Source organism: Nelumbo lutea, chromosome 5 (assembly GCF_056320005.1).
Source record: "Nelumbo lutea isolate HS-2025 chromosome 5, American lotus-T2T, whole genome shotgun sequence".
In the NCBI taxonomy this organism is placed as follows: domain Eukaryota; kingdom Viridiplantae; phylum Streptophyta; class Magnoliopsida; order Proteales; family Nelumbonaceae; genus Nelumbo; species Nelumbo lutea.
The window spans coordinates 29,309,025-29,330,371 of NC_142688.1; the positions used below are offsets into that span (position 1 = coordinate 29,309,025).

The 21,347-nt window shown below is 36.7% G+C and overlaps 1 protein-coding gene across 5 annotated transcripts; it reads right to left on the reverse strand.

Annotated features, from left to right (window-relative positions):
- Window positions 1-385: 385 nt before the first annotated feature.
- Window positions 386-21,068, reverse strand: LOC148851334 (uncharacterized). 5 transcript variants are annotated; one of them, XM_088946182.1, is made up of 7 exons: window positions 20,367-21,068; window positions 5,489-5,613; window positions 5,004-5,318; window positions 4,603-4,772; window positions 2,476-2,870; window positions 2,189-2,259; window positions 386-676 (listed from the first exon to the last, which is right to left on the reverse strand). In XM_088946182.1, exons 1-6 carry the CDS (start codon window positions 20,724-20,726, stop codon window positions 2,236-2,238), a joined length of 1,389 nt encoding a protein of 462 aa, XP_088802308.1. In that variant the 5' UTR covers window positions 20,727-21,068; the 3' UTR covers window positions 386-676; window positions 2,189-2,235. The 5 variants fall into 5 exon arrangements, with proteins under 5 accessions (XP_088802308.1, XP_088802306.1, XP_088802309.1 ...); XM_088946180.1 differs by lacking the exon at window positions 2,189-2,259; XM_088946183.1 differs by lacking the exons at window positions 386-676; window positions 2,189-2,259 and adding an exon at window positions 977-1,651.
- Window positions 21,069-21,347: the final 279 nt, after the last annotated feature.

A 21,347-nucleotide genomic window follows, 5' to 3' on the forward strand; every position in this document is an offset into this window, starting at 1 on the left:
GAAGGATTGCCCACTAAATACAAAAAATAAAATTAAAAGCGAAAACGCTAATGGTGACTCTGAAAAACACTGTTAGGTTACCCAACGTTCAAGATGTCAAATTTTTTTTTCCGAATAAAACGCTAATGGTGTTGATCGATTCCCAAGAAATCTTAGGGCCTATTTTAATTCACATTCTCATTCCTATCTGAACCAAACAGACTATGAAAATGGACCTTTCTGATTCCAATTTTGGAGAATTTCGATTCCAATTCTGACTACCAACCAAACGGACCCTTACTCTTTATACGTCAGCTCTTTTTTTTTATTATTCAAATTGCCGACATTTCCTTGGGATTAAATAATATGACTCTACAAGATAGAGGTATCAGTTGGGAGTTGAGACTTGGAAAAATTTAGAAGCTTGCATCATCAAATCAATTTTAATATACCGTACTCAAGAACTAATTAATTGTTTGTTTTCTCCTTTTTTTTTATATGGATAAGAACGAATATAGTGTTATGATACCTAACTGCCATACTGAAAAATGAAATTAAATCCAACAGATGCCAAAAAGAAAAATCAAAAAACGATTTGCCACGAGGGAAAAAGGGGTAAAAATGGGATTCTGAATCTAGTAACTTACCAGGTGGTGCAATTTCAGAGGATCACAACTTGCCAATAAGCCGGTGACACCTGATGGATTAAATTTATATATCAAGAATCAGCTTCAGAAAACTACTCATTTGGTTAATGACAAATATCTGATCTGATATCTAAGATTCATTTCATATAGTTTTTAGGTAAAATTATAATTATCTCTGTGTTTTGAGGGAATGTGGCATCCACTAAGTTATAACAAACGATCATTTCATTACCCTTCCATCAATACCCATATGCACGCTATCAAATCATCCAAGTCATAGAAGTGATATATCAATCTCAAGTCTCAACCATATAGATGATGTACAAAAACCCACACTATCAAACCTGATATAACCTTATAGAATGAGAACCCATCAATCATTAGATTTGAGCAAGTTTACAACAACATGATAATAATATATATATCGAGCCTTACCTTGAATGAGAAGCATTTGAGGTAAAAATCAGTGAATTAATGTTATCGGTCTCCCCCAATCAGACATGTAACTGCAATCCACCGACTTGTAGTTGCAATTGGACTCAAGAAACCCCACAAATTTTGAAAATTCAAAAGATCGAAAACCCAGTAATTGATGTGTTCGGATCTCCTACCCACAGGAGAGTGGAAACTATAGCCACACATTATGAGCATCTCCCACACTTAGTATGTTGTCATTCATAGAGAGGTGTTCCAAATGTACAACTGTGGTAGAGTTCTTGTGGGTAGGACCTATAGCCTCATTGGAGACATCTCCCATACTTGCATGTTGTCATTTGTAGGGAGATATTCCAGATTTGAGGTAAACAAAAATGCCACCAAAAACACTTGTTATCAGATGGCTAATCCGTATGGAGCTAGTACAAAGAATGGTGTAATGAGCTTGATGCGTCAAAATCAAATGGGTGTATCATACATACCCCTCAGAATTAGAAAAGGATCCATATCTTATTGATACCTTGGACCTTGTTTGAATCCACAATTCTCACCAACACAAGAAAATACTGAGATCATCATTCCTTGAAACCCTGAAATGGACGTAAATTTTGTTTAACCCACAACAGATCCTTTCAGTACGTGCACTTGTGCAGATGTGCTATAGGGAAGAAAAGCTCAGATCTCCCACCCACAAGCTGTTCCAACTTCAATACCCACAAATACTACAAGCGCACATTGGGAATATATCCCTCGTCATTCATGAGAGATGTTCCCAATACACGGCAGTGGTGTCTTGTGGAGATCCGGAGTGATGTAAATCTAATATATTTGAACACTGCAATGCAACAACAGAAGACATTACCCCAGTCTCTACCAAAAAGAAAAAGACATTACCCAGTACATTTTGGAACCCAATACTGTACTACTGCTGAGTGCAGTCCTAGTCCATAATAACAGTCAGAACAGGTGGAAGAACCACAACCCTCTTCATCTTAATTCCAACCCTCCAATCACATTGAAATAATTTGCAGGGTATTTACCAAAAAAAAATTGCAGGGTATGGAACATCATCAGACAATCTGTATTAGCAATATCAAATTTGAAAAAAAAAAAAATTTCTTGCCTACCCAAAATAAAATACAGGATCAGAACAAGGAACAAACTGGGACATCCGTCACTTTCTGCATCTTTGTGATTTCTTCCAACCAAATGACAAAAAAATAAGAAAAATCAAATAATTTTAAGAAAAGGAATAAGAAAGAAAAGAACTAAGAGTACAAAACAAGTATTCCGCCTAAACTGGAAGAAAACAAAGATTTTTTGGTAAATTTGGAAGAGTTCACCCCAGAAACAAAACGTATGAAATAAATTAGAAACTGTAACCGGATGAAAAGTGTCAGCTCATCACAGATACCTGAATGCTTCTCTGATTTATGTTAGTCTGGGAAAGCTTCAACCTGAGGGTCTCAACATCAATTGTTTGTCTCTCTTCATTTGTCAACCAGGAGGAGAGGCATAGATCAAGTAAATCCTTGTCACAGTTTGAAGTCAAACCACCCTTAAGAAATCTGATCTCCCCGAACTTCACAATCCTCTCTAGGTTTGAATCTGATGGTTCTTCAGCGAAACTCTGCAGTGTTTCCTTGATTGAACTGCACCAAATAGGGCGAGCCACCTTAAGGAACTCGTGCACAGCTAACACAGGAAGATTCACACTTCCCAAGTCAGACTCATCTTGACCTCTTCTACCATGGAAGTCAGATCCTCCAAGCTTCAAAAGTTCATAGGAGTCTGCCAAGTCACTGAATGCTGTGAACAAGACCAAAACCAAACAATTAGGGAAAAAAAAGATTATCCATCAGAAGGATGTAATACAATATGGTATCAACAATGTATGCACTCTAGTGAAGATGCTTTATGTAACATTTTTTCTCTTTGGAAGGGAAAGCAGAAACTCCATCAGCTTATTTGCAGATCATTGTACTAATATTGTAGTAGGTGAAAGCAATACACCAGTCCAATATTGTTGATCATTTTAAATCATGTCAATGTTTCCCTTTGGTTTTCTACTTCTACCATACTATATACTAGAACTTGCAAGTTCTACACCTTCAATCACTGGTTAAACCTATTTCTTTTCAATATTTTGAGTATCAATAACAACAATTCACAACTGCAACAATTCCAGAAGAAGGTCCAACCCTGCTTCACATTTGATTTGTTTCTTTCACCATGCCAGATAATTAACTTAAAAAAAAAAAAAAAAAAAAACGGTTTAAAGTGTCATTCCAAATCATGCCATAATGCAATCATTGTGGTACTATGGTGGTCAGATATTATACTGTTTCCACATACATGGTAACTAATTGTTCAATATCATAATGTGTCATAACCTATTGTAGATTAGTTAACAATACTATAAAGATGCTACATAATGCCGCATATACAACTTTCCAATCCAACTTTGAGCTTGCTTGTCAACCTCCCCCCACGCCCACTTTCTTTTTTTCCCCTTTCAAGTGAACTCTTTGCACCTTGTATAAAAGGTTACCAACACCAGAAAGATTTTAAGGATCACAGTAAATAAACCATAGGTGAGAATAGACAACTTGAAAATAGTGGTCACCCTTGTAATGGAAGAGAAGAATGACCTGACTCCAAGTACAAGAAGACAGGTTGACTACCTAGATAATAGCACCATTAAGAAGCAGATTGGTCTCAATGAGAACCCAAATTGTTTATTTTTCATCAATTAAACCATATTGTTTATTTTCCATTTGATTTCTTTTTCTGCATGATATGGTTAAAAAAAGTGCAAGCTTAAATACATGAAGTGAACCAATCGGATTTTTTTTCCAAACCATTACTTCTCAGTATATTATACTTGGAAGATAAACACATTGGCATTATTTAGCACAGGTAACTCATATCAGATTGATTGGTCAGTTGAACATGACATTGTGCATCTTATTACAAAAAAAAGAACATGGCATTGTACAGACCTTACTAGAAATTTATTTTAAGTGAAGTCCATATATTGAATTTATTTTCCAATCATATGTAGCCACTGTATGTGGATTATTTGACTTTCAAGTCAAATTTGATTATATCATCTTAGAATTATATTCTAGAAGTGGCAAACTCTATTGTTTTAGGTACATATATGATAGACATGGATTAGAAATAGGATAGAATTACTTTTCTATATATTTAGCATGTAATTATTATCTATATTTAATTTTTTGACAAGTTTGCAAAAAGAAGAAATAATCTTACGATTTACTATATGGTTCATGATTCAATTCAATTAAACTTTCTCTATAATTTACAATACAATTACAATTTTCAGAACATTGCTTGGAGCCCAAATCGGTTATAGATCAATCACAAGAGTTAAAAACCACTTTGTCATGCATTAGACCGGATTCCCCTTTTTTGGCTTCTTGACCTGGGAGCCAAGGATTTAATGGGCAAAAGAAAAAAGAAGCTTTCTTTTCTGGATTGTGTTTTTTATCAGTATTTTCTGGATTGTGTTTCATACTTGCCAGTTTTCCATCACTTCTGTAAACTTCTATTCCATGAAGCCCTGCATCTTTCAGCCTCCTGATAACTGCAACAGGATTCTTCAAGGCCCAGGGATGAGCTAAAGCTGCCACACCTCCTGTCCGACATATCAGTTCCACTGCTTCCTCTGCAAGTAGTTCATTACCGCTGTATAATGAACAAAAGGAAGTTCATATGTTATCAAAAATTCAATTCCAGAAGCAGAACTATGTTAAAAGGCAGAATCAATCACTTTTTGCACTGTTCCACATTTCATCTTTTTTTTTTTTCTAATAACTTCCACCACTCCTTTTGAGTGTTCATGTCCCAGATGGCCAGTAGTTAGTGAATGGAGCATTGAAACCAAACTAAGATTTAGCTAGAGGCTTTGATTCTTACGTAGAGTAGGCAGGTCCACCATCATATAGATATCGGTTAAAGGCTTGCTTCAGATTCTCCACATGCCCTGCTTCAACCATGGCACGAGCCACATGCAATCTTCCAGGAGCTACTCCATTCCCGGCAATCCTTGCAACATGCTCCCATTTAAGAGGCATCTTGAGGTTGTTCAGCTTTGAAACTATATTCTTTGCACGGATATAACGCCCATCTCTTATGTTAGCCAAACAATTCTCTAGTTCTTCTAATTTTGTGGGCCCACAGCTGCTATAATATGCAAGGATGTGAACTGGTTCCTCAGATTCAGACTCTCCTCTGTTAGTGATTCATATCCACTTGCAATATTAGAAATCATTTCCGAGAATTAACTGTGGTATTTAATGACAATCCTAAATATTTGAAAATAATTCCACCACAAAAATATTTGAAAGTATAACTCAATAAAAAAATCCCTGTAACTCGTAAAAATCTAGAAGCTCTATGACCTTGGAGAGAATATTGTACTAATTTCAACGCCTGGAATGATCCTGATGCCAAATTTGTGAGCAGCTTCTAGGGCTTCAGGGATGCCAGACATGGTATCATGATCAGTGAGAGCAAGTACCTTCACCTGTTCTGAACAGATTGAATTTATTAAATCGGGTTCCATAGTCAGCCTAATTAAATATCAGGAGAAGCACAAAGATAAGCAACAACAGTTGTTATAATCAAGGTGCACTATTTTATTTATTTAACACAAGCTTATCATTCAGAAAATTCAGAGTTATTTGAAATTGTTTAGCATGTTACTAAAATCTGATAAATCATAATGGCAGGTATGTAAAAGTATTCTGCATGTGACTCAAGTAGGAACAAGAATCTAATTACAAAATCATAAAAAGAAAAGTCATTTGACAAAAGAGGAAGATAAGACAAAAAATAGAGGGAATGCGTTACTATGGCCAAGCTATTGAAAACCACAATCATCCATTACTTGGATGTGGCTTCATATTGCTATATTGGAATTTAGCTTTTCTAAACTCTATAAATACCAGAAACTGGAGTGGTTAAGAGAAATGTATTGATGAAATAAATGATACGACCTTAAAAAAGCAGTTTCAGACAATTAATGAATGTCTGCAGGCTCAATTTTTTATCACAAGGTCAACAACTCAACATCTATCTGTGTCTGTGTGGATGTTGGGCTACCTTTGAAGAAGTGCTTGAATCTGGGATAATGGGCTGAACTTGGTGCATTCCTGCTTTTATAAATAGATATGGTGAAGAAAGAGGGTTGTGTTCAATGCATATATTTGCCACTTCTGAATGGAAAGAAATGACAGAACCCTTGACAGCAAGTTTTTTTGAGTATTAATTCTCCCAACCCTCACTCAAAATCCCAAATGTTATTTTTTTATTTTCAAATGCAAAGTGGATTGGACACAAGAAGTATCTTAAAAATTTACCATTGTGAAATATAGATAGGTAACTATATTTCACAATGTGAAGAAAGATGGTTATGATTGGTTGGCAGAAAGAGAGAATCTTTTCCAAGTAGAGGTTATCATGGACCAGGCCTGGGCCAGGCTTAGCATCTGTGATAAATGCTATAGCCTAGGGCCAGGCATGGCCTGATTCCGGGCCTATGAATTTTATATATAAAATATTGAATACATATAATATTTTATACTATATGTCATATAATATGTTCATAAAAATTATTTTATACATTTTATAATATAAAATATCATACATAACATAAAATAACACATACAAATACGTATAATTAATATAAATATAAATATGTGTGAGATGGGCAGGACATGAACACAAAACCCAGGCCCCAGCCTAGAATTTCTGGGCTGGGCTTTGTGGGCCAGGCTGAAAATGATCACCCCTATTTCCAAGTCTTCTCATGACCGTGGTCTAATGTTTCCATCTCATGCTAAGGCACTTTCCATAATTAATGTTTTACAAGGGTTACATGAAAACATGGGAATAAAGAATTTATGGAAATAAGTTTTTCCACACCTCAATTTTCTGTGCAAGGTTCCATTCTCCCTTTCTTCTTGTCTATAGATCAAAGGATGAAAATTTCACAATGTATAGCCCAATATCGGCAAGTAAATGATACTCTAAATAAGGGTCTTTTGGGTTTTTGATCAGTTTCAGCGGGTAGCAAGCCTAAGACCGCACCCCTGACCAAATTCTGAAAAAAGAAAACTAAATAAAAAAAAAAAAGTTATGGTAGTCAAAACACCCAATATGCAGGTTAGTGCATATTAGGTGTATTGATACTTTGAACCTTGTGTTGTGTTGATCCAGAATGAGGTCTACTGGTCGTACAGTCTCTATTATTCCCTTCACAAACTAGTACAGTTTATGATCATGGTTCACAATATCAATAATATTTGGCGATATATCCCTGAAATATCCCCATTTGCTGGGCGGCAATACGAAATCTTCCAGGAATCTTTTTTTTTCCAAATATCCCCGATATTTTGCCAATATGTCAGCAATATTTCAGATATCGTTGATAGACTATATATTTAAAATTTAAAATTTAAGATTTCATTCAAACCATCATAATTTTTAAAAAATGGTTTCCTAAAACAACCAACAAGGAATTGATGATTAGATAAAGTAGACGATCAAGACTACAATCAGCCTTGAACCCTAATAGATTTCAGATTAGGAAAAGTAGAAGAAAAGCAAGAGAAAGAGAGAAAAGAGAGGAGAAGAACTGGAGAACACAAAGGTTTGAAAGAAATGACAGATTCTGATAGATCTGCCGCCGACACTCTCTTAGTATTTATAGGTCATGTTCAGTACATAGGGAAAAGGACAGATCTGCCCTCAGTACTTACATGACAAATAAAGCAAATAAAAACTGAAATAACAAACTGATCACCAACTGATACTACCATGACTGAAACAAACAATTACACATACTGCCCTACGAACACAGTGGGGACCACAGTTGTGGGACCCACATCAGTATTCTCTACACTCCCCCTCAAGTTGGGAATAGATATTTGTCATTCCCAACTTGGATAGGTCTGACTCTAACTTCTTCCTTGGTATAGCCTTGGTGAGGATATCTGCGAGCTGCATGTTGGATGTGATATACGGGAGAAACTTCTTGTGAGGAGACCCTCTCTCGCACAAAATGTCGATCAACTTCAATATGCTTAGTTCGGTCATGTTGTACCGGATTGTGGGCTATATTAATAACCGCCTGATTATCACAATACAGCATCAAGGGCTTCTCATAATCAATACGGTCAACCACTCCGTTAGCCATTGACTTGTATTTAGCTTCAACACTAGAGCAGGAAACAACACTCTGCTTCTTACTCCTCCAAGAGACAAGGTTACCTCCCACAAGGGCACAATATCCAAAGGTGGACCTCCTGTCATCAGCACTCCTAGCCCAATCGGCATCTGTAAAGACCTCCGCCCTTATGTGATTATTGTTCTTGAACAGTATACCTCTACCCGGGCATCTCTTCAAGTATGTTAATATTCTCTCAACCGCAAGAAGATGAGTAGTTCTAGGGGAATGCATGTACTATCTGACAACACTAACTACATAACTGATATCTGGCCGAGTGAGGCAGAGATATAGGAGCTTTCCAACCAACCGTTGGAACATAACATTGTCTTCAAGAGGCTCCCCGCCCTCTGCACTAATCTTATGATTCTATTCAATGGGTGTATCGGCAAGCTTAACACCTAACTTTCCAGTTTCCGCCAACAGATCCAGAACATATTTTCTCTAAGAGATAAAGATCCCTTGTTTAGATCTACCAACCTCAATACCCAAAAAGTACCGTAGTGTACCAAGATCTTTCACCTCAAACTCTTGATGAAGGAGTTGTTTGAGGGACTCAATCTCACTACTATTATTTCCTGTCACTACAATATCATCCACATATACAGCAAGCAGGGTCAGAGAGGAGTCCACCCGTTTAATGAACAGTGTGTGATCTGGTTGGGCCTGTACATAACCGAATTTTCCAAGGGCTAGTCTGAATCTATCAAACCAAGCTCTAGGTGACTGCTTCAAACCATACAATGCCTTGTTCAGTCGGCAAACCTTCTTACCTGTCTCTGTATCATAGAATCCAGGAGGCAACTGCATGTAGACCTCTTCCTGTAAATCTCCATTCAGAAAAGCATTTTTTACATCCATCTGGAACGAGGGCCAAGAATGACTTGCTGCAAGGGATAACAGAACTCGGATGGTAGTCATCTTGGCTATTGGGGCAAAGGTCTCCAAGTAGTCTATACTATAAGTCTGGGTGAACCCCTTTGCAACCAGTCGGGCTTTGTACATTTCAATGGAGCCATCAGCATTATGCTTCACAGTAAATACTCATCTACATCCAACTGGTTTCTTTCCTTTGGGTAGGTCAACTAACGCCCAAGTATTATTTTTCAACAAGGCATCCATTTCAACTTGCATTGCATCTTTCCACTCTGGAACTGATAAGGCTTCTTGCACTGTTCTTGGAATAGGGGCATTGGCAATGGAAGTGAGATAGGACCGGTAAGAGGGAGATAGGCGATCATAGGATAAAAACTAGGAAATGCAGTGAGCTGTAGATGTGGTGCAATGTCGTTTCCCTTTACGGACGGCAATAGGGAGGTCAAGGTCATCCGCAGGAGGGGGAGTGGCAATAGTGGAAGGTGTCTCAGTGGGCCCTAGGACTGTAATACCTGGATTTGGAGCCGCAGAAGGAACTGGAGTTGGCCTGGACTGCTGATGACTGGGTTCAACCTGCCTGCATCGCTTGTGATACTCTCAACTCCAGATCCCTCTGATCACCCTCACCATTACAGCCTTCATCACCCAATAAAGGAACAGCCCCACTCCCACTGCGCTCCCCTTGAGGAAAGAGACCCAAATCCCCACTCACTGCTCTCCCCCTGAGGAGAAACCCTAGGATAATAGGGTGTCTCCTCAAAGAAAGTGACATCCATGGAGACAAACTTTTTCCCTGAAACTGGATCATAGTAGCAATAACCCTTTTGAGTTTGTGCATAACCGAGGAAAATGCATTTGGAGGCCTTAGGTTCAAACTTGGAGTGATGGGGCTCGAGAAGCTGAACAAAACAGGTACAACCAAAGGTTTTAAGGGGAACGGTAAACAACTCCTCGTCTGGACTAGACTCACATGAGAAACCCTAGATAGGCTCTGATGCCAAGTAGATGATCAAGACTACAATCAACCTTGAACCCTAATGGATTTCAGATTAGGAAAAGTAGAAGAAAAGCAAGAGAAAGAGAGAAAAGAGAGGAGAAGAACTGGAGAACACAAAGGTTTGAAAGAAATGACAGATTCTGATAGATCTGTTGCCGCCACTCTCTTAGTATTTATAGGTTATGTTCAGTACATAGGGAAAAGGACAGATCTGCCCTCAGTACTTACATGACAAATAAAGCAAATAAAAATTGAAATAAATAACTGAAATAACAAACTGATCACCAACTGATACTACCATGACTGAAACAAATAATTATACATACTGCCCTACGAACACAGTGGGGACCACAGTTGTGGGGCCCACATCGGTGTTCTCTATAGATAATTGGATTACAACTTAGATATGATTACTTACTGAGTCGCTATAGTTTAAAAGAAAAAGAAAAATACATATAACTACAAAAGAGTATTCTCAATCTAATCAAAACATATAATAACAATAAAGACAAAAGTTAAAATGGAAACAATTGACATATACAAGGAAGAGAAGATGGCCAAAGACCAAAAGGGAGACAAAGAGAAACATACATATTCTAGTCTCTTAATTTTTCCTATTTGATTTATATAGTTCTTTGCTATGGTTTTGAGCCTTAAATGTGCAATTATATTTCTTCTAATGACCTCTTGAAGGCTTATTAACTAATTATATGTTTCTAGAAAACTTTTCTGATTTTTTAGATTTTCCAAATATCTTAGCCAAATTAGCAAAATATCTCCAAAATTTCTCCAACTCTACATGGCAAAATGTTCATTGATATCGAAATTACAAAACATGTTTGTGATGACACTTCTAATGAAAAGATGGGGTCAAGATTCGATCCTAGATCCATAGAAAACTTGGGCCTGTCTAACATTAGGAGGATGTGTCTTTCAGAAAAATGGATAATGTAATTTGGGTTTATAATTGTCCACCTAAAGATTCTAATTCCACCAAGGCCTAAGTAAAGGCTATTCTAGAGGGCCTATCTCAAAAGGCCCCAATTGGTGTTGATTAAGGAAAGCTTTCTAATATTATTAGATGAGGTGAAAATATTTGAAGAGGCCTTTGGAGGCTTCCCCACTTAAATGAGATCAAAATGCTTTAAGCTTCATATTCTAGAGATGGATTTCAGGGGACTTAGAACCAATTTGGCTTTATGCCAAGGAGATCAACCATGGATGCTATATTTATTTTGATACAATTGATAGAAAAGTTCAAAGAGAAGAAGAAAGAACCTCATATGGTGTTCATTGATCTAGAAAAGGCTTATGATAGAGTTCCTAGAGAGATAATATGGTGGGTATTGGAAAAGAAATGTGATCAAAATAGGTACATAGACCTAATTAAGGATATCTATGAGGGGGCAACAACCAATGTTAGAACACCAATGGGAGAGACTTAAGATTTTACAATTACAATGGATCTTTCACCAAGGTTCAGCACTTAGATCCTATCTATGTGCACTGGTCATAAATGAACTGACTAAAGATAATCAAGAAGAAACTTCATGGTGCATGTTGTTTGCAGATGACATTATTTTAATTGATGAAACTAATGAAGGATTATATGCAAAATTAAGCTTATGGACAAATGCCTTAAAAGTAAGAGATTTTAAAATAAGTAGGACTAAACAAAGTATAGGAGATGCAAGTTTAGTAATAATAGGAATGTAAATCAGGATATGCTTAGGATTGGCAACCAAGAGATAACTCAATGTGACCATTTCCAGTACCTTGGTTCAATAATTCATAACAGGAGAGGGATTGAGGAGGATGTCACCCAAAGAATTAGATCAAGTTGGGCAAAATGGAGGGGTGCATTTGGACTTTTGTGTGATAGGTGAATATCACTTGGATTAAAGGGGAAAATTCTATAAATAGTTGTAAGGCAAGCTATGTTGTATCAGAGTGCTTGGCAAAACAAGTCCAAAAAATGAATGTAATAGAAATGTGAATGCTAGGGTAGATGAGTGAAAAAAACTAAAAAGGATAGGATCAGGAATGAACTCATCCATAGGAACCTAGGAGTAGCTCCAATAGGTGATAAAATGAGAGAAAGTAGACTAAGATGGTTTGGTAACATGCACAGAAGACCACCAACAACTCAAATTAGAAGAAGTGATTTGTTACAAGTGGAAGAGGCTAAAAGAGTTTGGGGTAGACCAAAAAGAACATGGGTAGTAGTAAGAAATGATTTAAGCACTAATAATTTAACAATGGATATGACTTTAAATACAATAGGTTGGCAATACAGGACTCATGTAGCCAACCCCATATAATTGGGATAAGGCATGGACGATGATGATGATGATGATGGATTTTAGGGGACTTAACACACTTTTCAGAAGGACTCAATCAATAGTTTTTTTCCCTTTTCTTATTGAAGTCCTTTCAATGTTTTCTTGTACCTATTCTATACTATTAACACAGCTTCTTCTTTTTTTTTTTGTGTGTGTGTGTGTGACTGTTCCACAAGATAGGCAGACGTGTATGCGACATAGAGCATCCATAGTAGCAATGAGGAAAGCATTTCCAAATTATAACATCTAGAAAAGGTTATTGGGCCATCCTAAAACAATTACAACAAAAAAAAATGGACCAAGAGAGTAAAATTTAACTAGGCCTATCAATATAGGGAGTTTAACTGGAAACAATACGGAGTTATTGAATATTATAAGGAGTGTATCATTTCATACTAACTAGAAAGAGTCTAGAGAGAAATACACTAATGGTTATTATCTTTGGTACACAGGAATGCATTAACAATAATAAAAACAGGGTAACAATTACCATAGGTTTTTGAGGATAAGATGCCAAGAGAAAAAAAAATGCCATTAGTATAGATAAACCTCAAGTAAGGTCTGTTGATTGCAGACAAATGCAATTCAAACTTTTTCCAATGGATAATTTAGGCAAATTAATTGATGAAACAGAATTAAATTTATAAAAAAATAAATAAAACTATGACGAATCATACAGCTTAGTCTGTTAAAAGAATAGCAAAGTTTCTTGAAGAATCTAAAGGAAAAAGTGATACGAATTAATGCAACAATTGGTTACTCTACCTGTAACCACCCAGTTCTATGTCAAAAGGAGTTCAATCACCTCTAATTTAGTAGTCCAGATGGCATTCAGTTACTTACCCAAAATTAGACCAAGATCACAATTCTCAGATCTGTTTTGGGAGTATTACAAGAAAAAAAAATATAGCAAATGTGAAGTTGAATTTTGAGGGAGTAATCCAGGACCTGCTGGTATAGGAGGGGTTTTGTGAGATATGGAAGGTAAATTTATAGAATTGCGTTCTGGCCCAGTGGGGTTGTGGGGTTCTCTCAAAGCAGAAGTGTTTGCAGCTTTACAAGGAGCACAGATTGCTAATGAATTGAATATAGCCAATGTGGTGATTGAAGGGACTCAAAATTGGTGGTGGGTTGGCTAAAGGATCAATAGGTGCTACAGGGGTGAGATGAAAAAACTCAAATGGATCACCAAGAACATGAACTTGAGAATTCAATGGGTGAGGAGATTGGCAAATAGGTTAGCAGATACTCTAGCCAAGCAAAGGGTGAATAGGTCTTGTTTGTTTTGGGCTCATTAGTAATGTTTTTGTTTTTACAGAGAGGTAGCATCCCATGCCTCTCTAAGGGATGCTTGTAATGTTTATACTTTCAGCCTTAATAAAATTTGAAGTCATTTATTAAAAAAATAAAAAAAAAAATATGGAGCATATATGTGTAAAAGGAAAATCAACATTGTTGGGTATTCAGACATGAAAACGTGGGTTTAAGTCTGAAATCACAATTCTCAGATCTGTTTTGCGAGAGTTGCAAGAAAAAAAATATATGGAGAGCATATATGTGTCAAAAAATCAACATTGTTGGGTACGTGGGTATTTAAATTACACCTTTTTTTATCAATAACACCATTACTTGGTGTAATGGTAAAATCTCAGGCGGTCAAGCATGAAAACAAGGGTGAGAGCAGCCATTTTGTGCAAAAGGTGCCAAAAGTTAGGACTGCATCCAGTCCACCACTCCCAAACACCCCAGATTTCCGGGACCAACATTGGGTAATGGTCTTACTGTTAACAGCCAGTGTTTTATTAATGGTGAAGTAAATAATAAAATATATACACTATAGAGTACAGTGTTAAACACCCCTTCTTTTGATATGCTAGACTCTACCACCTAACCCTGTTCTTAGCAATTACAGCAAGCACATGGAGAATGGAGAATGCCACCCAAAACAACAGAGCCCTGTTCACCCCAAGTTTGGCCATTGTGCCAAACTGTCAACTAAACAATTCACTGATCTCTGAACCCAATTAAGGGTGATTCACAATTCATTGCCAGGAATTTAACATCCATCATGATGTGTTGGTATTGCCACAACCTTGGTTGTTGATCTTTAGCCTCTATAGTATCCATCATGCTAGACATTACTAGTCTACTACCTGAGAAGCTCCTTCAACCACTATATTTCTGAAATTAGAGATCCACTGAGCCTCAATCCCCTATGACAGCTAGCAATTCAGTTTTTGCTGAGTCTCCAATGTATATGGACCCTAACAATAAGACAAGTATGTAGTGTTGCATGGATCTCCTAAATGGATTAAGTGTCCATGTTGGACCTATGTCAGACCATGACACTTCATAGGTTCCTTCAGGGACAATTCTACAATATTTTCCTGAACTGTTTTAACAGAAGTGATACTAATTTACAAAATTTGGAAACAGCCTCTCTGTATGTGCAGGGGCAAGGCTGTGTACGTCTGTCCCTCCCCAGACCCCACATTGGCAGGAGCCGCGTGCACTGGGCTGCCCTTATAGTAATTTAAAAAATGGATGTTTTTCCCTATGAAACATTGTCAAGTAAGAAATAACCATTTAAACCTTTTTCAGAGCTATACAAGGTTAGAATTCAAAAAGAGATAGATTACTTTAATAGTTAATGCTTTCCTATAAACGTGTCCATAAGTCCTTGTTTTTCATCTTGCAATATTAGACTCAGAAACATTGGATTTTGATTCACAAGTCCATGTCTATGCTACATTACTGGCATGACTCCATAATTCCTTTTCCTCCCAAGCTCACCATAAGGTAGCTGCTCTTGTGCACCTCCATAAGTCCATATTATCTTCCCACTTCTCTTTATAAGATGTAGAAAGAATCCTTAAAGAGACTTTCACAATCTCCTAGAGGAGCCCATCTGTAACAAGAGAGAGAGAGAGAGAAGACATTCCCAAATGCTAGATATAGACAGGTAGGTTATTAATACGAAGGTTGATTCATAGCTTGCATTAAAAAGAAAGCACTTTGAGGAGACAAAAGCTATTAGGTAGCTAGGTCTTCTCTTTTAAAGGGTCTTACAAGTGTTAATTTTCAAGTGAAATATCCTCAAAAAAAAACCTAGTTTTAGGTGGAACTAGCCCATTCCAAATATTTACTGCAAAAGTCTACGTAGTGATAGGGTGAAAAGAGAGAAGGCCTTAAAAAGAAAACACAAAAGAACAGGATCAACGAATATTTTCCTATTTCGCAGTTACCTAAGTTTCAATAGTAAACTCTATTATGTTTCCATCATAGTTTTCAAGGCGCCTAGGCAATGCAGGGCGACACTAGGGTGCCTAGTCGCATAGGCGACACCTAAGCAATAAAAACTTTATAATATAATAATCTAACTTTTGGCTAGTTCCCTAGTTTTATACCATTCAGCATGTATATTAATTGAAAAAAAAAATAGCAATTCTCTTTATTGAGAACATTAAATTTCCTGTAAAAATGTGGCAAATCATCACATCTAAAAGATAAAAAATCTTTTACATATATTAATTTAATTATTTTCAAAAATAATACTGCTATACTAAGGATTTAATAGAGAATTTCATATCAATTAGCAACTAAAAAAGGTCAATTTTATATGATAAATATTCAAGATGGAAAGTAAAATAGAAAAAATAAGGGTGGAATTTTTGTTTTATTTAATTAGAGAGAGATAATAGAAAAAAAAAGAACCTCTTTATAATTCTATTCTTTCTTTCTTTCTTTCCTCTTTCTTTCTTTCTTTTTTTTTTCTTTCTTTTTCTCTCCTCAAAACCCTTTGATCTTTTAAATTTCAATAGTAAAACATTTTTTATCAGCAAAGGAGAATTTTATTTGAAATTAGAGTTAAAAAGTTTTACAACTTTGTTTATGGGGTTAGAGCTCCCACACTATTACATATTTCTGTCCCTCTTTACAATGCAGTCTAAAAAAATTGGTGCCTCAAAGCCCCTTGTTTAGCAAGATAATCAGCTAACTCATTTGCACTCCTTCTAACCCATTTAAATTCAGCCTCTACCTCCCTTGCGACCTTTTCCACTTCCCTTATCACTTGTTTGGAAGTCCACGGAGTAGTTCTATTGTTTTTATCCCAAGAGATGATCACCTTGGATTCCCCTTCAACCTCAACATGCCTCATCCCTAGTTGCTTAGCAATCTTCAATCCTTGTAGCAAAGCCATTAACTCAGCTTTTAGAAAATTGTCCATGCCGATAGGTCCAGAGAACAATGCTAATATTCTCCTTTTAGAATTTCTGATTACTCCCCTGATGGTAATAGGATTAAACTGAATTCTTATGGAAGCTTCTTTGGAACTTCAATAGTAAAACATTAAAACAAAGTCTATTGATATATATAGCATATAATAAAATGTATTAACACATACATTAATAAGATACAACAATATAAATGATATTATAAAAGGCGTCCGCCTTGTCATTTTTGTCGCCTAGGCGGGCGCTTAGTCACCTAGGCAACACCTTGACAACTATGGTTTCCATCTTTAAGTGCTTCAGAATTTCTTTTTATGTCCAGGCAGAAAGTAGATAGCGTATTGTTGTGAATCAAAATAGGAACCTAAGGATGCATCGTAGTTTTGTTTCTAGCATCCTATACTTGTCTTACTTTGTGTTTTACTTTTATCAATTTTCAGTCCTAATTGGAGTCTAATTAGGAGATGTTCAGGTTTTTTCTTATCAAATCTAGTTTCAGTCCAACTAGAGTTTTGCGCAGTTGTTAGTAGTCAAAATACAACCATAGAGTGTCTTACACCTCAGTCTTCTAGGCTTATGTGTCTGTACAATTGATAATGATGAAAGTTCAATAATAAAAAGGAAAAGCATAGAGAGAGAGAGAGAGAGTAAAAAAACACCAATGAGAAGAATAGTGACATCAATAAATCAACCCAATAGAATAACTGTCTGCACTCCTTTACATGTAAGACCTTTGCCCAAAACAGATAAGATCCATGACTCTGACCAACAAATCATAAATGAATGCCCACTACTCCAAGACACAAAAATGAATACACAACAGCACTAACATACACACACACATCATTGGGGCCATTGCTTAATGCAACAGCAAAATCGAAGAACTTAGGTTCAAGTATGCAAGCTGCCACTTTTTGGAAACAAATGCTAGAGGTTTGGTGCATATCCACTTCGCCTCTTGCAAGAAACGAGATAGCTGGAACCAGCATTGTGAGTAATGACCCTTTTCAAAGATAGACCTGCAATGCTCAGATCTGTGTACATATGCATACAAGTGTTGTTTTCAATGAAGACAATATGTCAGCTAGTTTCTTTTCATAATTCAAAGTTTGAGTGGATTTTTTCAGAATTGTTGGAGTATTCTAGACTGTTCCAATCAGTCCAAAAGTTGCCCACTTTTCAGAAACCCAATTGGCTCAATTTTGAGGTTTAACTGTTGAATTTTTTTTTTTTTTTTGCGGGGGGGGGGGCTTTTTTTAATTTGGTCACATCCTTCAACTTTTATGGTTTTTTTTAGCGCAAACATTTGGGTTTTGTTTTTATCTTAACTTGGATCTCAGCTGGAAGTTTAACAACTCAACTTGGATGACATTCTTGGATCACCATATAGGAGTTTTTTGGGTTATGCAACAAGAGCTCAAAAATCCTTGAAACACCTAGTTTTCATATACTAGCTAATATAGAGAATTTCTCTAAGACTGCTGAGAAGTTTCATTGGTTTCTAGCCACAATTTAGGACTATTTTGATCAGTCCAAAGAATACTACTCTTTTGGAACTCAACAGGTAGCAAGTTCTGTTTGTGCCATTGATCCGAAGGCATTCTTGGGAATTTAGACAAAACACCAGAGTTTTTTGCATCTGAATATTGATCTCAGGTTGTATGTCATCCAGTCAGTCCGATTTATATTTTGGGTCAACAAGTATATACTTATTTCATGAAGACTTGTACAAGTGTTTAAAAGCAACTCAACTATAATGTTTTTTTATGGTTCCACATCACCTACCTGTTGCTTTAAAATGGCTTTAAGGAATACAACAATGAGGATGCCTTTGGTGGCCCTCATAAAGAAAATTATGAGGTTCGCCTCAATATTTTATTTAACCATTCAGGGAAGTTCAGCAAAACAGCAAGGAGGAAGTCTTAACTAGAGCTCTCTTACTCAACTATAATGTTTTTTATGGTTCCACATCACCTACCTGTTGCTTTAAAATGGCTTTAAGGATTACAACAATGAGGATGCCTTTGGTGGCCCTCATAAAGAAAATTATGAGGTTCATCTCAATATTTTATTTAACCATTCAGAGAAGTTCAGCAAAACAGCAAGGAGGAAGTCTTAACTAGAGCTCTCTTGTGGTATCTATTCAAGGTCAGGGTTGTATTTGTTTACTTTTTTTTTTCTTGAGTAAACAAAACATTTTCATTAGTTATGTACAAGAAGGACCCCGGCCTAGTGTACCACCTTCTACACTGAAAAGAACATGACAGTTAAATATGAAAACCCTGCTTTTAAGATTATTAAAGCCCTCCAGCTTCAAAGCCCAAAGTCCACTTATCCAAACAATTGTCCTTGGTTCTAAACCTAAGCTTTATCTCTTCGATATGCTTGAACAAAGTCTTATAGTCAAAAAGTAAAACAGTGCTAATCAATGAGAGGCAGATCCACACAGCATTGGTATAAGAGGAGAAAATCCTCAGAGCAGAGGTCTCCAGGGAAAAAGGAAACAAATTATACAAGTGGTTCATCTTCTGTCTTACACATAACACATCTGTTCGGAATCAGAATGCCCCTATGGTTTAAATGATCAATCATGACTCATGAACACCTTATTCAAGACCAACCAAATGCAGCCTCATTCTTGGAGGAACACACAACCCCAAATACAATCAGCCTCAACTGAAAACTCTTCTCTATATAGGATTAGTAATTGATAACAGTATTGCAAATTATAAGGCGCTAATTCAATCTCTTCTTGCACAATCGCCCTACTACATCACAGGTCTTAATTACTAGATCAAATGTAGAACCAGTTTTTCTTTAAGAGGTTTAAAACCAGAGGTACTCCATCCAAAGTCCCGGTAAGTAAATTCAGACGCACAGAACCTTGTAACCCCCCCCCCTCAACACACAGGTCTTAATTACTAGATCAAATGTAGAACCAGTTTTTCTTTAAGAGGTTTAAAACCAGAGGTACTCCATCCAAAGTCCCGGTAAGTAAATTCAGACGCACAGAACCTTGTAACCCCCCCCCCCCAACACACACACAACCAAGAACACAAAAAAGAAACATACATCCACACACAGTACTATAAAATAAATAAACAAAGCACAAAAAAAGATCTCCACAGCCACAGCAATGAACAGCATACACTTAAGAAACAATAACAAACAGAGAAAGGAATACCTAATATGATCACCACTCAGCAACTTGAGATAACTAATAAGTAAAAACAACATAAACACCAAATCTATATATTGGAATTATCGACCAGGTATCCATCCATAACAACATAAAGAAGAAATACGAACGCAGAAAACATAGCAAAAAGCAATGAAAGCCTACTTCAAAAGCAATACTGAGAGCCCAAAGTAAAAGCAAAGAAAATGCCAAACAACAAAAATGGAGTGAACCATTTGAGATGCCAAATAAGATAGCTAAAATAACCCACAATCTTCGTGAGTGAAGAAAATCCATGTCAGATATTCATTCAACTAGACCAAAATAACAAACAAGACATAATACCAATCCGGAAGCAAAATCTACCTAGTATACTCACTCAAGGACAACAACCATAGAAAATAAAGCCAGAAAGAATAACTCACCCCATTTCTATGAGCTCTTTCAACGAGTACCGAAGGAGACAAGAACCCATCACTACAAATCGAATGAGAATGCAGTTCAAACACCACCTTATCAGAAAACTTTGTATGACTCTGCACCCCAAAATCATCAACAGAAGATGCAGTAGAAGCCGAATTAGAATCTAGAAAAACCCATTCGTTCACATATTTGGCAGCGAGAATCTGTTCCACAGTCATCTTCTTCCTTTTACCGCCACTCTTCTTCTTCTTCGTTTTCTTTTTAGTCATGCTTCCTCCAGTAGCATTAATACTGCAACTCTTATTGATATTATCGTTATCGCTACCGTTATTGTTACTGTTAAGAGAGCAACCGTCGCCCATGTCCACACCCCACCCCACCTGGGGTGTCAAGTTTTCCGAGAGAAGATCAAAGCAAACCAAAGCCTGCAAAGCTATAGTGTTCTATCAATCTTCTTCGCCTTTGCATTCCTTTAGGGTATATATTATATAACAGAGCTAAACGATTACCTCGCCCGCTCGTCGAGGCCTCTCTCTCTCTCTTATAACTTATAAGCGCAACTTCTCCCCTATTTATCCTCTATAATATCGTCTACCGACAAATTCGATACTTTATCTCTCGATTTATACAGTAAGGATCTTCTTCCATCATCACACCGACAGCTGAAAAAGGGTACTAGCAATTTGGAATTGGATAGGTGCCTGCTGCTTTTTACAAGTCTGCATTTATCATCAGGTGTTCTTTCTTTTTTCAGTAACTATTAGGTCATCCGTGGGTGAGTCAAAAGAAAAAAAAAATAATAATTGTCTGACGTGGACTAATGAGCATCACGTATCTGTAAACTTAGGCCCAATTGGAGGTTTATCAATCACCCAAAAGGCCAAAAACCTAGTAAGCCTGTCCTGTTTTTTGTAAAAATTTGGCCGACAGAATCATCCATATTCTTGTTACGTGGCTAACAGGGTGTGCTGCTCACTGCTCAA